This window comes from Rhipicephalus sanguineus, chromosome 3 (genome assembly GCF_013339695.2).
Source record: "Rhipicephalus sanguineus isolate Rsan-2018 chromosome 3, BIME_Rsan_1.4, whole genome shotgun sequence".
In the NCBI taxonomy this organism is placed as follows: Eukaryota; Metazoa; Arthropoda; class Arachnida; order Ixodida; family Ixodidae; genus Rhipicephalus; species Rhipicephalus sanguineus.
This window is the reverse complement of record NC_051178.1, coordinates 176660365-176673469: the sequence shown is the minus strand read 5'-3', so window position 1 is coordinate 176673469 and position 13105 is coordinate 176660365. Positions and strand designations below refer to the sequence as shown.

The window sequence follows — 13105 nt, the reverse complement described above, 5'->3', positions numbered from 1 at the left end:
CAGCTGCAGAGAAATTATGCATCACATGTTCATTTATTGATGCGTTACAGCTATTTCAAGTGCATTTCAGTTGGTGCTGACAATATGTGTCCCCTTCTTTGTCCTATTCCTTGTTTGTTGTCTGATCATTTGTGAGCAAAGTTTTTAGAATCAAGCATGAGGTGACGAAATTTTATGCTGCTTTACAAGCTTACTTCTGGTTCCAGTGACGGATCCATTTTGACCTGCTCTCTCTCACAGGGCTATGACATGGAAGATGCCATGGTGCTAAACAAGTCATCAGTGGAGAGGGGTTTCAAGCATGGCTCCATCTACAAGAGCGAGGTGGTGAACTTGCGCGTGCTAGCTGGTGATGTGGGCAGGCAGGTGTCCCTTGTCTTTGGTCGCAAGATGACTGACCGGCACCTTGAAGGCCACATCGACCTCGATGGTTTGCCTTACATAGGCACCAAGGTGGAACACAACCAGCCAGTTTGCAGGTAAGGCTATATTACCACTGATCGTGATCGCACCACTGATCGTAAGTTGTGGTAGGAATGTTGAAGAACAGATTGAAGAGCATTCTCTAAATGAAATACAACCTATTGGTTTCATCACCTCGATATTTTGTTGCCGTGCCCAGTACCCTTCAGACGGGAACTCTACTTAGACTTGTCCCTCATCATTGTGTTGCCATGCCCTGATGTCACTTAGAGCACTTATTTTTTCATTTCAGTTTCATTAACATCGTAACCGGTGAGACAAAAGTGCATAAGTACAAGAACATGGAGGCTGGCTACATTCATGAAGTGAAGCTTTTGGGCAATGACACTGGCACAGATGTTCTGCAGGCCGTCTGCATCACCTACTGGATCCAGGTAAAAATAAGCTGCTTTGAGGCAACATTTGTCCGAATCATACCACAGTGTCGTTGAGCTTTGGCCCAGTAGCTGAGTTATATGAGTCTTGTTATTCTACTATTTCAGCATTATTTGGGGACATTAAATGGTGGATGTAGTGTCGAGGCACAAAGAAACTTTAGATGCAACTGCTCAGATCCCTGGCCTGAATCTTGGAAAGCCTGTAGTAAGTGGAGCCACTTAAGTTACTGTACTTACACTATTGTAGGTCGACCCATTTTATCTGAATTTGTAATCCGAAGTTGGGGGGTCGACTTTCAATAGAAACCAAAACTAGTTTCTGTTGTAATGTCAACTTACAACCGAAGCAAACATGAAATTGTGCACTCTGTGGCACGGTTACAACGTTATGTTTACGTTCCGGCTCTACCTGTAACATATGCCGTATTTTCTCGTGCATAACCTGCACCCTCAGCAACGATCCGCGGAAAATTTTCTAAAAATGATCACCTCGTATTGCAGCGAAGCTAGCTTTTCAGCGTAGCTTTGAAGTACTGCCGTGAAGCCACCTTTGCACACCAAAAAAACTTGTTTTCTTCAGCAACTCGTAAGTAAATTTCCTTTACGAAATGCGCTTGCGCTTTTCTTTCTTTTTTTTGGCGTGCAATTTCAGGGGGGTCGACCTACATTCGAGTCGACTTACAGTCTTGTAAATACGGTATGTTGACTACACGTCGTGTGTCAATGAAGCAGGCCCACATGGAATAAATTATTCTTTGCCACCATAGTGAAGCAGAAAGCTCAGTTATTCTTCAGAGAGATGTTAATTTGAATCCGTCTTTTATGACGTTTCATAATCAGCACCATGTAGACCTCCTCTCATGCCACATCTTTGTCTTTAGTCAGTGTATAGTGTTTCAATAGCCTATTGTAAAAAAGTAAAGCTAATGTCTACTTTGCTTTCATTAATAATAACCATTTGTTCCATTGTTCATTTTTAGCAATTTCAATATGCTACTTATTCTAGCGCTTCTTCTGTTTCTTGACCCTTTATCTACCAAAAGGAAGCAAGTTAAAGTTGCTTACATGCCTTTGATTGCATACTGTATTGACAAACTGTGGCAGCTCGTCTTTAAAGGGGCAGTGACATAAAATTTAAAACTCGAGATGTGTCCTTCATTCGATTGCTCACTATGCATAAGTATTTTTGACCAAGTTTGAATGGCATCTGTCACCTGTAAGTTATTTTATTTTGAGGGCAAAGAGCGTACGAAAGCTCAAGGGGGCTTTCAGCACCCTGCGACATCGACACTACTGTGACGTGTTCGGTGTGGCGCATACCATCCTGAGTGACAACGCACTAGTAGCGATGACGTCGACGATTCGAGTGTTCTTATCGTGGAGCCGACGCCTGGAAACGCTCTCTCTTCATGCCTGATCTTCGTCATGCTGCTTTGAATGACTTCATGAAATAACAAGACGCAAACCACCAAGCAAAACAGGTGAAAGGAAAGAACGTGATTTGACGTGTGTTCGTCAGTCAGCATGTCTGGGAACCGCTGTGTTGCTGGAAGCGCGGAAAAAGCGGAATGAGTGTGTTCATTACATGTGAGGTACACGCCGACACGACCACAAGCTGTCAAAGTGGAGTAGCGTATAGGCAAATATCATCGCTAACAAGTAACACGCGGTAGCGTTAATAGTGAATTTTAGTTCGTCCATAGACTTCTTTGCACTAGCTTAATACCGGGTTACTGCAGCCGTAACCGTGAGAAGCCGGATAGGTGGGGCCATCTGATGGCACAAAGAAGAGCTTTGCAAGCACAGAATTGTTATTGTAGAAACCTAACGTATTCTATTTCTCCGCTGGTGTGCATTCGCTATACTGATACAGTCGAGCCCGACTATATCGAACCCGTTTATATCAAATTATCCCGTATATCGAACAATTTCTAAACACGGTAAATTTACATTGAGAATATATAGCAAAAGTTACTGTTACATCGAACGAAAATAGCAACGACAACCGATATATCAAACTCCATGTGCCTCAAAAGTGCCCCAGCAAGTTGGCTTTCCCTCGCGGTGGCGGGGAAAACTGCCGGCGCCACCCTAGAAAAAGTGGTTTAGACCCGGTTGTGCACGGGCGAACACCCCCCTGCAAGAAATGATCCTGGCCCGCTCGCAGCGCTTACAGCCAATCAGAGGCCGTCGTGCTTTCTCCGAGGCGCGGAGGCAGTAGAAGTGAGCGCCATTTTTTCTTTCTTTATGCTTGTGTGCCTGCTGCTGCCTGTTTTCCTCGAGTCCTCATTCAGCGTGGTCCGTGCTGGTGGTGTTGCCTGTTGGTGCTCTGTGAACTTTATTGGCGCGCTGTCGTCATGGCTTGTGCAAAAAGGCAGAATTTGCCGTTCGCCGCGAAACTCGAAATCATAAATCGGGTCGAGCGCGGTGAAAAGAAGTCCGACGTCGCCGCCGCGTACAAAATTCCAAGGAGCACCTTGAGTACTATCCTGAAGAACAAGGCAGACATCAGGGCCAAGTTGGACAAAAGGCCAGGTGCCCGTGGCGCCCGACGTGTGCGCACTGCTGTGTACGAAGTTGTTGAAGCGGCCGTTTACAAATGGTTTGTGGACGTTCGGTCGCGAAACATCCCGGTGTCCGGCCCTATGATCGAGCAGAAAGCCAAGGACCTTGCTTTCCTGCTTGGCAGGAACGATTTCCAAGGCGGTTCAGGCTGGCTCCAACGGTTCAAGGAACGGCACGACATCGTTGGCAAAGCTGTTACAGGTGAAAGCAGAGCGGCGGACCTGGACAGCGTAGACCAATGGCTCAAGGAAAACTGGCGAGATGAGCAGCAAGATATCAAGCCCAAGATATCTTCAATGCGGATGAAACCGCTCTATTTTGGCAAATGTTGCCAAACAAGACGCGTGTAGTGGCGACAAGACTTGCGGCGGCAAGGCAAACAAAGCTGTTGGCAGCTAATTTAGACGGATCGAAAAAGCTTCGACCTCTGGTTATCGGGAAAAGCACGGCACCGCGGTGTTTTCGAAATGCGCTGTCGCTTCCAGTTACCTACCGAGCAAACTCAAAAGCGTGGATGACCGGGGAGCTTTTAGGCAGGTGGCTATCGTCGTGGAATGATGATTTGGTAGGCGAAAATCGCAAGGTGTGCCTGCTCGTGGACAATTGTTCATCGCACCACTGCAGTACGACCTTCAGCAACATCGAGCTGCGTTTTTTGCCCCCAAACACTACGTCTGTACTGCAACCACTGGATCAAAGCGTTATACGCGCACTGAAAGCCGGCTATCGGAAGCGCCTGGTGGAGAGGCTGCTGCAGAACCTTCGTGTCGCCAGGGAGCTTAAGATCGACTTGCTCGGAGCTCTTTCTATGTTGAGTAGATCGTGGGCAGATGTCACGAAGGAGACGATCCAGAACTGCTTTAGGCATGCCGGCTTCCGCATGCCTGGTGATGACACCCCAAATTCCGATGACAGCACTGAAGACACCGCAGGTGTTTCCGCCGAAGTTTGGAGCGAGCTGGCAGAGTTCCAGGGAGCTATCGACGGATCGACATTCGACGAGTTCGTCAGTGCGGACAATGATGTCGCCATCATGGGTGAGCTACAAGATGAGGACTACGTTGCAGACGTCGTGCCGACCACGAGCCAAAGCGACAGCAATAAGGAAATTGACGATGGCCCATTGCCTACATCTTCCGAAGTGATTAGTGCACTTGCGTTGGTCCGGCGCTATTGCGTGAATGTGGAAAGTTGCGGCCTCAGCTGTTCTGACTCGTTGGACAACGTGGAGGCGTGCGTGCTGTCGCAGGCAGCGAAGTCGTTGACACAGAAGAAAATCCAGGACTATTTTGTTCCAAAGTAGGGCACGCAAGTAAGCCACCATATTAATAAAGTACTTTTCTTATTGTTATGTGCCTTTGTGTCAAAATCCTATAGCGGGCCTATATCGAATTATGCCATATATCGAACTAATAAACGTTTTTTGCCGAGTTCGATATACCTGGGTTCGACTGTATTCCATAGACCCCTTTGCGTATACGGGAATGCTGTGCACGCTAAAATTCTCTAATACTTATAGCTAATTGAGACACACCAGCAAGCATGGCCCAAGCGTGCGTCCCCGGGCACCTCCCTGTTGCTGTTCAGAATGGAGTCCATTTTTGAATCGGTGTTTTGCAAACGGTCGAAGCGAAAATGATTCGCGACATCGCGAATCGTGGCGATTCCAAGTTCCAGAATGTCGTCTTCAACAATAGTCGACACTTTTGACGACGACGACGGCAATGCTGGTGACAAGGCAAGACTGAACGTGTGCGCCTAGCAGACTGAATGTTAGCTGAGCCTCACGTCACTTCTTTCTGTAGACAAGTGGTCAGCAGGGGTGCAGTCTGGAGGTGGCCGTGAGGAAGCGCTGCTGGCGCTAAAAAATGGCGGGCTTGCCGGCCGTTTTGAATCGTGCTAGATACCGGTGATCTAAATCAATAAAACAGATAGTTATTCATCCCTCAGTTGCATTTTGGGTCGCGAATCACTACTTGGAGGTCTATAACTACTCGTGGATGCAAAAATCTTGACATGCGTAAATTTGATGTCAGTGCTCCTTTAAGGGGAGACGTGGCACTTTAAAACATTTTTTAAAATTCTTGATCCATTTTGATGGAACTTGCAGAGTTTAAGAAAGCTTGTGTGCTGATTTCAAATATGCAATTGGTTTTTTCCTATGATAAGTAGTTTCCAGGATATCACAAACACCTACTTCTTTGTTTAAGGCCTAATTAGCTACTTAACCACAACCTGCCCACCAATGTACAATCCACAGAATACATTGAGAATGTTTGTAGTGTGTCGTAAAGTATAAATCATTGCTTTAGGACATTTCCAAGCAGAGTTGTGGGCTGTTGCACCCAATTTAAAAAATGCCCCAATTAATACTCAAAACAAAACCTTGATTTAGAACGTTTTCTTAAGAAAGTACTATAACAAAATTTGCCTTACGACACATCACATCTATTTATCTTAGAAGTGAAAAAGAAATTGCAATGATAACCCAGACAGAACAAAAGATATTGCTTCTCCATTACAGGAAGAGCATGAAAAATTGTTTGCCGTTTGCCCTCAATTTAAAGGGCAGGATGCATGGTTTCGGTTTTTTAAAGTACGATGTGGATAGAAGACGACGGTATGCAGCAATGAAAATTTGTAACTAGGTGCACAATGATGTCAGGAGCGTGAAGAGATGGCCAGCAAAAACTAGATTTTTTGGTTGATTTTCATTCCCTAAGTGCCACGTCCCCCCTTAACTAGCACACAGTCATGGAGGAAGGAAAAAGGCTAAGAAAGAGCATCACTTCATTATACTAGCCTTGCCAAGCCAGTTTACTTTTACACTGCTTGTCCCGCTTTCTGTAAACTTAAATCATTATTACCGGCCAATACTACCACTTGCCTATCACATGACCAGAGCCTATGTACTTTTTAAATTTCTTGACTGGGCTTCAAGATCGTCACAAGATGCTCCCTCCTAGTCTTTTTTTTTCTCCTCTGCATACAGCAATCAGTTAGTCAGTGTAGCTCAGTGGTGGTTCTGCCGCTGTGCTCATCAATTCGATGCCCTGGATGTACTTAATGCTTGGTTGGATGTGTTTCAGTCATGTCATTCCTGAGCAACGCATTATTGATTAATGCATGAATATTTTATTTTTGCTTCTGCTTTATCTTGTGTAGAGGAACCCAATGATTGGGGACAAATTTGCCAGTCGTCACGGCCAGAAAGGTGTGTGCAGCCTGCTGTTGCCTGTGGAGAACATGCCATTCACTGAAAGTGGCATGACTCCCGATATCATCTTCAACCCCCATGGCTTTCCATCTCGAATGACCATCGGTGAGAAGCGCTCCTGGAACGAAATTTCCTGCTGCAAAGTATTTATTTATTTTATTATTTATTTACAGATACTGTCAGCCCTTATACAGGGCTGTTACAGGAGTGGAAAATAAATGCATAACAATCATTCTAGAAACAGAACATAATTATCTTGTGTTATCAAAACTTAGAGATAAAGGGAGAAATTGAATTGCACCAATAGACATAACCAGATAGGAGAATTAGAATTAAATGCACCATCTCACACATAGGCAAATAAAGTAATGTTAGTTATAAATCAAATAATGAATTATGTGTTTCAAGAATAAATCCATAGGTGAGCATGAAACGGCTTCTTCCAACAAGGAATTCCATTCACTGATAGCTCTTGGGAAGAAGCTATACTTAAAACAATCAGTGTAAACAGCAGAAGCACGAATAAACATTGAATGGCGATGCCTAGAAGTTTCACTGTGAAGAATATCAAAATAGTTTGCACACCTTATGTGAACATGATGATTAATAATTAGGTAAAAATATTTTAGTCTTTTGTATTTAGTCCTGGCCTGTATAGTGGGTAGTTCTGCTAGTACACGCAGTTAAGAAGGACAGTCTGCCCACCGATATTTATTGAATATAAACCGAACTGCCAGACGCTGAATTCTTTCAATTTTTAATATGTTTGTAACTGAGAAAGGATCCCATATAACTTTCGCAAATTCTATTATTGGTCTAATTAGCGTTTTATAGGCTAAGCACTTTGTTTCTTGTGTTTCAAATGGCAAATGACACCTCAGACACCCGAGTGAGTTATTGGCTTTAGCACACACATAATCTATGTGATTATTCCAGCGAAGATCACTTGTGAAAATCATACCAAGGTATTTATGTTGCTCAACTCTTTTATGTTCAGTGTTGTTCAGCAAAAGTTTGCTGTGGCTCTTCATATATATTGTAAACTTTTGCTTATGCTGAACTAAAGTGTCAGTCCAGAATGATATTTGGTCATGGGTAATGTGGTGAAGTAATTTCAAGGGCTTTTAGTACTACTTAAAAATAAATGCGTTCATTGGACTTCCTTGAGAACTGGGACCAAGACATTCTAGGTTGTCATAGCCAGCCCACTTGGGCCATTATGCAGTGAGCCTTTCAAGAATAATGCACATTCAAGTCCCATTCCTTTGTGCCCACTGTCCTGCTTTGTCTGAATATATTACCTTTTCAACAAGCACTCCCGACTCCTCGAGCACCGTCATGAACACTTACTCTTGTGAACACGTGGGGTTGCCGCTTTCCCCTCACAAAAGCATTCAAGAAGTGCACTGTGTGCCTGTGGTGAAGTAATTTCAAGGGCTTTTAGTACTACTTAAAAATAAATGCGTTCATTGGACTTCCTTGAGAACTGGGACCAAGACATTCTAGGTTGTCATAGCCAGCCCACTTGGGCCATTATGCAGTGAGCCTTTCAAGAATAATGCACATTCAAGTCCCATTCCTTTGTGCCCACTGTCCTGCTTTGTCTGAATATATTACCTTTTCAACAAGCACTCCCGACTCCTCGAGCACCGTCATGAACACTTACTCTTGTGAACACGTGGGGTTGCCGCTTTCCCCTCACAAAAGCATTCAAGAAGTGCACTGTGTGCCTTTGTATTTATCCTCGACAGCCCAGAGTGCTCTCCCTCCGGTAGAAAGGGCTATACTAGCTAGAGGAACATGGAGAAATGTAGTTCATTGTTTCTGACATGCCTGCTTCATGAATATTTTTATTTCTTTTTTATCTAGGCATGATGATCGAAAGCATGGCTGGGAAGTCCTCCATGCTTCATGGTGTTGCGCATGATGCCACACCTTTCAAGTTTTCTGAAGATCAGCCAGCATCCGAGTACTTTGGAGAACTTCTTCAAAAAGGTGCATTGCTTTCTCCTATGAGGCTAAAATGGGAATTCTGTATTTGCGTGATTGCGTGAACACTTGCTATGCTATGCCATGTTTTCAATTGGGCTTGCATAAGCTAAATCGCGGTGGTGTATTAGGAGTGCACAAATTATGTTAAGGCACAAATTATGCGAGTAAATACAGTATATGTGCACCACATGTGTTAGTGTGGTTGGCAGTGAGCTGTCTGAGCACTCTGCCATCGCCCAGAGCCAAAGGCCCGTATTCTGAAACGCTCCTTACCTCAGACCATTTTCTTACCTTACGTGAGGAGCCCTTCATGCCTCCTTATCTTAAGGAGCTCCTTGAGGGAGCCAGCGTATTCTAAAAGCTTCCTTCAACCTTCCTTTCCAAAGGGCCGCCTCACTAAGGTAAGGCGCATGTTTCACAAGTCTGGGATCGAGAGTACGTGTGAAATACGGACTAAACTTCCGTTTTCAAGCAAGAGTAAGGAATATTTTTTAGACATAACGATGAATAATAACGTGTACACTGCTTTTGTGGGAAATACCGACGAAACGTCCGTTTTCAAGCAAGAATTAAGGAACATTTTTTGTGCATAATAATGAATGTGTACACTGCTTTTTCGCGATATGGGTGCACAGCCTTTTCCATTTACTTAACTTTCGCCTGTTGCAGAAGACAAAAACAGGATGGTCGAGCAACCTTGGAGCTCATTGCGTTCATTGGTCCATTTTAACGGCCTGTTATGTGGGAGCGAGTAATAAAGATCGTTTAAAGAATTGAAGACGTGGGTGAAATTGATTTTCATAACCGAGCAGAGTTAATTAAGCTTGTGAAATCTCCTTGCTTTGGTGCAAATTCGACTCGAATGTACTTATGTCAAAGTAAATTATTATGTTTACGTTCGAAAAAAGGGCGTGTCTATCGGGTCGTGCATCGCGCCTTCGTGGATAGACCTGTCTTGTTTTTTTTTTTTTGCTAAACGAGAAAATCTTACAGCAGCGTTTCCCAGGAACCAAAGTCCGGATAGTATTCAGATATATGTGCACTATTTCGTAGTAGTCTAACAGTGTGGTGCCTCGGAGTTGCATTCTGAGTTGTCACAAATGGTCGGAATATTTGAAGAATGTCGCCCGTCGTCATAACACGTGGTATTCCCTTCTAGGATTCTGTCGGGTTCCTTGACCTTAAGCTCGATTTCACCCATGATCATGTTTGCTGGACATATGAGCTAGGCTCGTACAAGCTCAACTCCGCACAGTAAGCTTGTCAAAAGGGTTATTGTTCGGGCTTGCTTCTACAACGCATTAAAATAGTCATGCTGCCACAGAGTAGGCGCCAGCTTTCAGGCACAGGTCGCTCGCCTGTATCACGACGGATTACTAATCTCAGTGGCTGAGATAATTTGCAGAAAAGGAAAGGAGGGTTTTCTGGGCATACATTGTAGCGCATGCGGCTGCACCCCTGTGTTCGCTGAGACCAATGTGATTTCTCTTACCCGGACGACCGCACCTGTCTCATTGTGGAAGCAGCCCGCATGGCATGTGAAGAATGCCATTGTTAGCCCAATCCAAACAAGAACTGCCATTCCTGGAAGACGGCAGCACGAACGGTGTGCGATGAGGGGGCCTACCGTTTCGTATTCCTTGAGTCTGTTCTTTTTCTTCTCTATTCCTGTAAAATGCCTTGTCCTCTTCGCACTGCGCAATCTTAACGAAAAATGTTGACAGCCGTTCGGCCGCACGCTCAAAAACATGCCTGGCAAGCAATTTTCCAACAACGACGAGGATACAATTAGAGCGAGCTTGTGCAGAAGTGCAAGGCATCAATCGAAAATAAGAAATCAGACACACTGTCGCTGACAAAGTACTGCAGAGAAGTGCCCTTTCAGTGCAAGTAGCAAGGTAAGGAGGCCTGAAGGTAGCCCTAGAGCTACCTTAAATTGAGGGAGCACCAAGGAGGGCCTCAGTGAGGGAACCTTAGTAAGGAGCGTTCCAGAATACGTGATAAAGCGTCCTCAAGCAGTTAAGGCTCCCTCACTGAGGTAAGGAGTGTTTCAGAATACGGGCCTAAGTCTCAAACGGACCTCAACTAGCGAGCTGCAGTCATGAAATTTAGTCTCGCAAGGGCTGGGACAGGGTGGAAGGGGGGTGTTTGAACAAAATGTCACCTAACGCTGCCGTTTGAAAGAACGCATTTCCCATATCTCATATATGGATCATTTCTGAAGGGTATTTGGTGTCAGAATTCGAGAAACATATCGATACTTATCTTCAGAATGACTCAGATCTGGATGCCAATTGTGAAATATAAAGATTTTTTTCCGCGGATATGATTAACACATGGTGACGGCATGGGATGCCTCACGAAAAAAAATACTCGAGACCAGTCCCGTGTCTGTAGCTTACCCGAACAAAGTGTTATTAATCGCGATAATCGATTAGCGAGTAAATAATGTAAGTACCATTTAGCAAAGTCTGAAACATTTTATTCCTTCTGAAGCTGCGGGCCGCGTAAATTGAGACCCCTGGTCTAAGTGGTAGTAGTAGTATCTCCAAGCATCAGCAAGTACTAAATTAAATATGTTGACATTCTTTGTGTGATGATACATCATATTTTCATAACGCAGTGAGATAACTGAAGTTTATCGAACAGTGCAAGTTATACAATGCATTTTGCCTCAGGAGTGATTTGGAAACGTGTACAATATGTGCAGACATAATTACTCTTTATGGATGTTCTGCATTTTTATGCCTTTCACAGCTGGTTACAACTACTATGGGACCGAACGGATGTACTCGGGTGTGGATGGCCGTGAACTGGAGGCCGACATCTTTTTTGGAGTAGTCTACTACCAGAGGCTGAGGCACATGGTGGCCGACAAGTACCAGGCAAGAATTTTTTATTTCATTCATTGATTTCGTACCTAATCCTGAAGTCCTCTTAGATTCTTTGGAGAAAACATTCTAATTAGAATGGTTAACTTGTTTGACATTAGGCTTAGTTGCGGCCACACACTTCTGGGTTATGACAGTACCTTCTAGTATGTCTTAACAGGCCTTTCCATGGAACAAACATATGCAAGGTGACTGGGTTATCTTGTGTCATTCTGATGGCTTATGTTTTTGCAGGTGCGAACAACGGGTCCCGTTGACACATTGACCCACCAACCGGTCAAAGGACGCAAGAGGGCAGGAGGCATCCGTTTCGGGGAGATGGAGCGAGACTCTCTCCTGGCTCACGGTGCATCGTTCTTGCTGCAAGACAGGCTCTTCAACTGCTCCGACAAGTCCTTGGTATGCTGAAGTCAAAGATACTATGCTTGCTTACATGTGATGCATTGCGCATAATTCAAGAAGTTCTATTAGGCATACTGGTTGAACGAAATGGGATTTCCTGGTTGAAAAATGCAGCTGCTTATTCAGAAAGTAGAATTGCTCAGTCTCAGAATAGCTGTCTTCAGGTTCCGACTTAACCTGCATCTGTGGCTTATCGACGATGACATTTTGTTGCAGAGCATAAGCATGCAGGTTTAGTTTATTTCTGAGGCAACTGCATTGTAATGAGGGTGGAATGCAGCAAGACATGAGAACACATTAAGGTGGCTCAAACTGTTAAACCTCAGTTTAAAAAAAAAAAAAGAGATCTATTTAGGCTTTATATGCACAGTGCATGGAAAGCATAATTCATAAGTACTACAGGATGTGAGAACATTGCCTAGATAAACCATTAAATGTCTGTGCTTCAATTATATTGGGCAATAGTATGCATGCCTGCCTTATAAGGCTTTGCGAAGATTTTGCCTCTTGTTGCTAACTAATGGAAATTTTGTTTCACTTCTGCAGGCTTACGTGTGCAGCAAGTGCCAGAGCATGCTGTCGCCCGTCGTTGACAAAGCAGAGAGTGATGTGGTTCGCAAGTGGAAGTGCCCTACTTGTCAGACTAGCGATTTCATTGAGATCATAAGCATACCGTATGTTTTCAGGTACCTCGTTGCAGAACTGGCTGCCATGAACATTGGTGTCAAGCTCCAGGTGAAGTGATTACGATAGCATAGCTACAAGTCATGGCATTTGCAAGTTGTACATATGAGGTCTGGGGGTTGTATATATCATGTATGAGGGGAAGATGCTTCAAGGTGTGTAAATAAATGATGTACATATTGTTAATTACTGAATTAGTCTTGTATGGCCTGTCATTTTTGTGTTTGTGGTGACAAAGCACAAATAACATAATGGCATAACCCGGTTGCACTTGAAATGTGAATATGACTGAACCTCGATTATAGCACAGCTGCATGTGCAATAAAAATGTTCTAAACTTGCAAACTTGGTTAGGTTTTGTTTTCTGTGTTCTAGCACTAAATATTACTTCACATTTTGCGGAAAAGTCCTGATGGACAGCAGGTTGTCAGTCGACATTTATGAACAGAATTCTGCATGGGAGGTGATCAAACAGTTTCGGGAACAAAAGTAAG

The 13105-nt window shown here is 44.1% G+C and overlaps 1 protein-coding gene across 1 annotated transcript in view; it reads left to right on the top strand.

Moving 5' to 3' along the window:
- Window positions 1-12800, top strand: part of LOC119387715 (DNA-directed RNA polymerase I subunit RPA2) — a 42749-nt gene extending 29949 nt beyond the window's left edge. Inside the window, exons 20-26 of the mRNA XM_037655192.2 lie at window positions 241-479; window positions 716-857; window positions 6591-6747; window positions 8512-8637; window positions 11392-11519; window positions 11760-11924; window positions 12474-12800. Coding sequence (XP_037511120.1) covers window positions 241-479; window positions 716-857; window positions 6591-6747; window positions 8512-8637; window positions 11392-11519; window positions 11760-11924; window positions 12474-12671 — 1155 coding nt within the window. The 3' untranslated portion in view covers window positions 12672-12800. The remainder of the gene's footprint in view (window positions 1-240; window positions 480-715; window positions 858-6590; window positions 6748-8511; window positions 8638-11391; window positions 11520-11759; window positions 11925-12473) is intronic.
- Window positions 12801-13105: the final 305 nt, after the last annotated feature.